At 45.2% G+C, this 7,290-nt stretch overlaps 1 protein-coding gene across 1 annotated transcript; it reads right to left on the reverse strand.

Annotated features, from left to right (window-relative positions):
- Positions 1-2,135: 2,135 nt before the first annotated feature.
- On the reverse strand, positions 2,136-3,071 carry LOC142003152 (olfactory receptor 51G2-like). The gene has a single exon (XM_074979860.1). The coding sequence runs from the start codon at positions 3,069-3,071 to the stop codon at positions 2,136-2,138; it is 936 nt and encodes a 311-aa protein (XP_074835961.1).
- Between the last annotated feature and the right edge of the window lie 4,219 nt (positions 3,072-7,290).

Raw genomic sequence — 7,290 nt, forward strand, 5'->3', positions numbered from 1 at the left:
TTCTTCCTGGACCTACAGGTGCTTGGTGATCACTGTGGACACCTTCACAGATGTGAACACAGACAACTCTGGAGAAGTGCATGACACACACGATTAGCAACACTGACCTGTAGAGGAAGCTGCTAGGAGACATATTCTTTTAAGACCAGAAGATCAATGGACAGCATTGGTTCTCAACCTGTGTGACGTGAACCAATGGTGTGCCATGAGAACAGTTCAAGCGTGTCATGAAATGTCATGAATTTCCCCTTCTGTCTGGAGCTGACTCTTGCACCCGCACCACTGCAAGCAATCAAGAAACCTCTGAAATTTTCAGAAGTTGGTCAACATCCCTAGCATGACACGTGTTCACTTGCTTGCCTTTTTTTTGACCTTTCAAAGATGGTATATTCTGTGGTGGATTTAAAACATGAATGCATTTGATCCTGGTTTAGCTTGTTGTACGCACGGCTGTGTGGCAAACCTCTCTAGTAAGACCATAACCATAGTACATGTGAGTAAATTGTGACATTTACGAGCAATTGATTCAGCTGAAAAAAGTGGGTGTGCTGTGGAAGTGTTTCTCTCATGGAAGTGTGACGTGTTATTGAAAAAGTTGGATATCACTGCTATAGGGGAAATTCACATGCCCCAGAGTCCGTGTTATGGTGTGGATTTCATTATTTTAACCATAGTAACCTTAGATTTAATGCTATTACTTACAGCTGCACCAGCAACACGGTGCTTCCTGGGGTCAGCATTAATTCAGACTGACATTGTCCCTGCTCCTGCATTTCCTCTGAGGCCCGATCCCCCACCAATCTCTTTGCATTTTCCATGTGTGCCTATACTTTCACTGAGGCTCACCTACTGGGCAGGCTGGAATTGGACCACAGTAAAAATTGTCCTGTACAGCAGGCTACTCTGGGGGGTCCCAGGTTATTCACCTTCTTTGGGATGCCTCCTTTGGGTCCTGCACACATGCTGAGGGCTTCTTTGGGACTCAGGGTAGGTGGAGTGTTTGGGGCTTCACAAATTGTTTTTGGTTCCTGGGAAGCTATGGCCAGGGCCCAGCTCTAGATTCTAACCAGGAATGGGGCTGGAGCCTCTGATAAGAAAGAGGAACAGTGGATGGAGCCCTAGAGGAAGAGATGGGGCAAGGAGAGGGACCTCTGACAAAAAGGAGGGTGAGAGTGTTGGGACTTGTGGGGGAATAAAAAGAGATGGGTTAGGATCACAAAGGGGATGGCACTTCAGAATGGATTCCGCTTTCTTCTTTAAGAATGTTGGTCGCCCTGCATTCATGGGGTTTGGGAGTGATAGGAGCTAGCTGTGCCTCTCTAGGGAAGCTGAGGATGTTTTCCAGCACTTTCTGAGCATCTGAGGCATCACAAACAAAGGGGTGGGGAGAAGAAGGAAATCTGAAACTGAATCTCATTCCAGGAATCCTGTCTGTCAGAACCTCAGTCATAGAAACAGATCTGCCCTTCTTCGGAGGGAAGTGGATATAGTGGGCATCCTGTGAGCACAGCCATCCATGGAAGGTAGAGAGGAGAAGAGCTTCTCCTGTGACCTCTGACATAACACAGACTCAGGTATCCAGCTAAGCGTGTCACGAAAGGGTGGGTGGTTGAGCTCCTTGAGTGGCCCCTCTCCATGGATGGTGCGCTGCTCATGGTTCACACAGTATCCAGAGCACTCAGAAAGCCAGGAGTGTGACTGAAAAAAAGTTCCGCATTTTTTTTTCCATGACCTGTGGATATATAACTGAGACAGAACAGTCATGAGACAGGTGAAAAGGGAAAAAACATACACTTCTCATTATTGTTCACACCAACATGAATTAGGAGGTTGGAGCACCAACAGATTCATCTCTTTATGGGCTAACATTTCATCAGTCCCCTCGCTCTCCATGAACAAATTTGTAAACACTACTGCCTGCTTTGGTCTCCTTCCCCAAGTACATTGTATTCCCCAATGTCTAGGGACAGCCACCTCCTGTGTCTCCAGGCCATAACTCCCATCTGAACTGCTCTCTGCACAGTGCTAAAGTGAAGGTCATGTTGTTCCAAAATAAGGGTCCAGGATGGGTTGGGTGACTCAAGTTTTTAATGACCAATGTGAGTAGTGGTGGGGACAGTTGATGAACTGACCCTTCATTTGCTGAACACCCTGATAATACTTGCACGAAGGTGTTTGCTTTTCAAACTATATATGATTGGGTTCATCAGGGGAGGAATGAGCAGAGAAACATATCCCATGAGAATTGCAAGGAGATGAGAAGAGCTTACCCCCGATCTATGTATTGCAGTCAGGCTAATCTCTCCTGTGTAAAAGAGCAAGACAGCACAGATATGGGAGACACAGGTGTTCAGGGCCCTGAGACACTCCTTGCGGGATGCCACACTCAGCGCTGTTTTGAGAATCATCACATAAGATAGGAGGATAAGCAATAAGTCCAACCCCAAAGTGAAGAGTGTAGTAAATATGCCATAGATGTAGTTGACTGTGATGTCCGAACAAGCCAACTGCATGACCGCCTGATGCAGGCAGTAGGAATGTGAGAGGACATTGTCTCGACAGTATGCATATTTTTTCAGGAGAAGGGGGAATGGCATCATTAAGACAACCCCTCTTAGTACACACACCAGTCCCATCATGGGTATTCTTGGCAGGGTTAAAATGGAAGCGTATCTCAGTGGGTTACAGATAGCAATGAAGCGGTCAAAGGCCATCAACAAGAGAATGAAGGATTCAAAGCATTGGAGCGTGTGGATGAAGAACAGCTGGGCAAAACAGGCACTGAGGCTGATCTCCTTAGATTTAAACAAATATATCCCCAGAATCGTCGGTATGGTGGCTATTGACAAGCCAAGGTCTGTGACAGCCAAGAGGGAAAGGAAAACATACATGGGCTCATGGAGGATTGGGTCTGTTTTGACAATGAAGAGAATGAATGAATTTCCTACTATTGAAATCGCATACATAAAGCAGAAGGCAATAGAGATCCAGAGATGGGTGTTCTCCTGTCCGGGTATCCCGGTGAGAATGAACACGGCATGTGTGAGTTTGGTGTGATTAACAGCTGACATTATGTATTCGGCTGGATTGAGAAGCTCTGAGCTTTCCTTCCTGAAAAGAAAAAGAACAGGAGACTAGATGGTACCAAGTGAGACACCATTTTGCCCTTAAGAAATGCCCATTGTCATACTCTCTACCCCGCAAGACTGTCCAACAGAAGCCAAAGTGATTTGCCTGGTCAGCATAGCCTCATTCCACACAGTTCAATCATCCTATATGCTTCTCTTCCTCTCTGCAGGACCTGCATCTTCTCACTATGCATGGCTCTATAGATCTTTGACAAAAACTAACACAGTTTTTTTACCTGAAAAAGGAGAAGTTGGAGTCACAAACGTGTGAGTAGTACAAATACTCAATCTTTACTCATACCTAGTTGAGTGTGAAAATTATTCAGCCTTGCTTGTGTGAGAGGCGATAGGTGTGAATTACGTACAAACACCATTACATTTCCCTTTCCCCTAGCCTTTGCTGAAACACAGACCACTTTTGTGAAAAGTCTTCAACAGGTATTGCAGAAGGACTGAGAGCACAACTCCAAATGTAAGTTTTAGAAACAGCTTCTAGTTACTTTTCAGGATCCATTGTCATATGATTTTCCACTAAAGAAAGAGAGAACCATGCAAACACACTGGGAATAGTATTTGGACAACTTTGGAAATGTTTCTGAAAGCAAAATCTGTTAATCGCTAAAGTTCCCACAGCTCCTTTTTCAAGAGATTTCAAGGATTCTGCCACTGGCTTTTCATATTCATGTGTGTCATGAAATGTTCCTTTGTAATATTTCTATGAAACAAAAAGATTTTCGGCACAAAATGTATAGATTTATGCTTTAGTACCAGTTGAAGTTCTCTAGTGTGGCACCTTTGGGCCCTGACCACTGCTGAATGAGAGATTTTGTCAAGCCATGAGAAGTCAATATTGTCTAGCAGCATTACCAACACTTGCACTGCTTCCTAGGCTCTTAGAAGACATTTGGGGTAAATAACTTTTTAGTAACAACGCGGAACACTGAGAGCCAGGACTGGTGGCTGGAAACACACTTCACGGGACGACAAAAAACTTGGCCATACCCATGATAAATTCACATCCAGTTAACTAAGCTCATTTCAAATTATGCATGTTGCCAGACGAGAGAGTGATGGATTAGAGTGGTTCAGCCTGCATACACACGTGACCCATTTCTTTATCCTCTGGCCTTTTTTTCAGACATAATTTCTGAGGTTATAGTGGGACTTAAAATATAGTATCTGTCCTCTGGATTACTTCAGACCCTGAAAAGTTTCAAGCACCTGGTCCTCATTCACTCATGTGCCAGCAACCAAAAGCCAAGTAGCTCTTCTGTCTCTGAGTTAACAGCTGACTGTGTTCTCCTCAGGTTCTGTTCTGACAATCTACAGCCTGTATCAGTCATGGCAACAGACTTTGGGGGCTGTATATGAGATATTCATTCCCTGAGCTCACACTGTCTAATACACAGCAACCCGACCACCTGATACTCAGGCACAATGAAGCTTGGTGGGAGTGAATATAAAGCCAAATGCACAAGCATTCATGGAAATGGAACTTCAATTCACTCATGACAATGGCATGATGCTCTCTCCCTCTCTTTTTCCCTGACTGTCATCTATCTATGTATCTATCTATCACCTGTGAATGACATTGAGAGAGACATGAAGCTGAGCTGCCATAAATAATGTGTATGTTAATCCCAGTTCTTGTCAGGTTTCCTCCAAAGCAATAGTGGATTAACTATTTTATTGTTTTTGTTCTGGCTGCATTAGGTTAAACCCACCTGGGTCTTCTAAATTTAACTTCCAGCTGCTGGAAAGCAACCAGGATGGGAAGCAAAAGCAGAACAGCCTTCACTCAGTGAGCACTTCAGAGAGTTTGAGTGACAACAGCAGAACTCCAAGATGGAAGAGCATATAATCAGGCTCTAGCTTCCTTACACAGATTGTTTTGCCACTACTGGGAGTCTGTGCAGACGTAGGAAGGTGCTGACTCAGATTAGTATTGTACTGTAGCTGTAGGCCCAGTCTATGAGTGGAACAATTAAGGGAGTCCACCTCCTGAGAGGTCAGAGTATGAGGCCGAACATGTTGCACTCACAGACCAGAGAGGGTCAGTGATATTGGTATCCTTTTAACTCTGTGGGGTATCTGCAGGCCAGCATATCTGGAGCCCTCATCCAGGGAGGAAATAGAAATGGGCCCTATTGGACCTGTTACCCTCGAGCAACACAGCTCTGAACTCCTGGCCTCCAATAGAGACAGAGTAAAAGAGATTTACTGGTTAAATTTGCTGGAGCAAATAAACCGGAGGTGATTTGGCAAGTAGTCACTGATATTTATGGAGTTTTCTTTTGATCAGCACATAGAATCATAGAAGAGTAGGCCTGGAAGGGACCTCGAGAGGCCATCGAGTCCAGCCCCCTGCCCTCATGGCAGGACCAAGCACTTTCTGGACCATCCCTGAAAGCCATCTATCCAACCTCTTCTTAAATAGCTCCAGTGATGGAGATTCTACCACCTCCCTTGGCAATTCGTTCCAATGTTTGATCACCCTGACAGTATGGAACTTTTTCCTTATGTCCAACCTGAATCTCCCCTTGTGCAATTTAAGTCCATTACCTCTTGTTCTATCCTCAGAAGCAAGGAAGAACAAGTTCCCTCCCTCTGCCTTATGACACCCTTTTCGATACCGGAAAACTGCTATCATGTCTCCCCTCAATATTCTCTTTTCCAAACCAAACAAGCCCAATTCTTTCAGCCTTTCTTCATAGGTCATGTTCTATAGACCTTTAATCATTCTCGTTGCTCTCCTCTGGACCCTCTCCAATTTCTCCACATCCTTCCTGAACTGCGGTGCCCAGAACTGGACACAATACTCCAGCTGAGGCCTAACCAGCTCAGAGTAGAGCAGGAAAATGACTTCTCGTGTCTTGTTCACAACACACCTGTTAATGCATCCTAGAATCATGTTTGCTTTTTTTGCAACAGCATCATACTGTGGACTCATATTAACTTGTGGTCCACTATAACTCCTAGATCCCTTTCTGCTGTACTCATTCCTAGGCAGTCCTGTCCCATTCTGTATGTGTGACACTGATTGTTCCTTCCTAAGTGGAGCACTTTGCGTTTGTCCTTATTAAACTTCATCCTGTTTACCTCAGCCCATTTCTCTAGTTTATCCTGATCCTTTTGAATTATGACCCTATCCTCCAAAGAAGTTGCAACCCCTCCCAGCTTGGTGTCATCTGCAAACTTCATAAGTGTACTTTTTATGTCAATATCTAGATCGTTAATTAAGATATTGAACAGAACCGGTCCTAAAACAGAGCCCTGCGGAACCCCACTAGTTATACTTTTCCAGCAGGATTGAAAACCAGTAATAACTACTCTCTGGGTACGGTTATCCAGCCAGTTGTTCACCCACCTTATAGAAGCCCCATCTAAGTTGTATTTGAGTAGTTTATTGAATCGGGACCAGAGCATGTGGCCACTGAAATAATGACATGACGCACCGAGTTTAGCATTCCAAGCTCTCTTTCAGGCACATTTCTGTGTAACTCGAATTTTCCCCATGGGAGCATGAGCCGAGGTAGGGGAGGGGTTCCCAAACTCCCTAGTTCTGCCTTCCTGCCAGCCCTGTCACTGAGTCACCCTGACAGCCCAGCTGAGTCCTCTGCCACTGCACAGAACATCCTGGAAATGCAATTGGCTGGCAGCTTTTACCATTCACTTTCCATTTCAAAGAAGATAACACCTGCCAACGTACCCAATTCCTGCTAGAAGGGGCGCTGCTGCTACAAGGTGTCGCCACTCTTAAGGACAAGGACTCATCAGAGAGGTTGTACAGGCAGCAGTCAGTGTGTGTTCAAATAGGGAGGCGACTGCCTTTATGAAGCATGCTGGCGCATTCCCCTGGGGACAACATGGCCATCAGGGAACCTCAGCTTTGTGTGCATCTGCTTTAAACCTGTCACAGCCAACTGTGAACTACAGCAGGCAAAATCACAGGGGATGGGGATGATACCGCACAACTGGTCTGCGGCTGCAGCCCTGCTGCAGGCTCCGTTCCTGCAATCCAGGCTCAGCAGCATGGTTCAGATGGTTCTAATTAGTTACATGGCTCCTTGTGACTAAACTGTAATAGTACTACTACTGAATAATTTAACTTCATTTTCCCGGGGCCACCCTCTTTCCTGCATCAGAAACCCAGAGTAGAACC

Source organism: Carettochelys insculpta, chromosome 1 (genome assembly GCF_033958435.1).
Source record: "Carettochelys insculpta isolate YL-2023 chromosome 1, ASM3395843v1, whole genome shotgun sequence".
In the NCBI taxonomy this organism is placed as follows: Eukaryota; Metazoa; Chordata; order Testudines; family Carettochelyidae; genus Carettochelys; species Carettochelys insculpta.

Bases quoted from the DNA above. Each gene is read 5' to 3' on its own strand.
- LOC142003152 (XM_074979860.1), bottom strand. From the start codon at position 3,071: ATGTCAGCTGTTAATCACACCAAACTCACACATGCCGTGTTCATTCTC.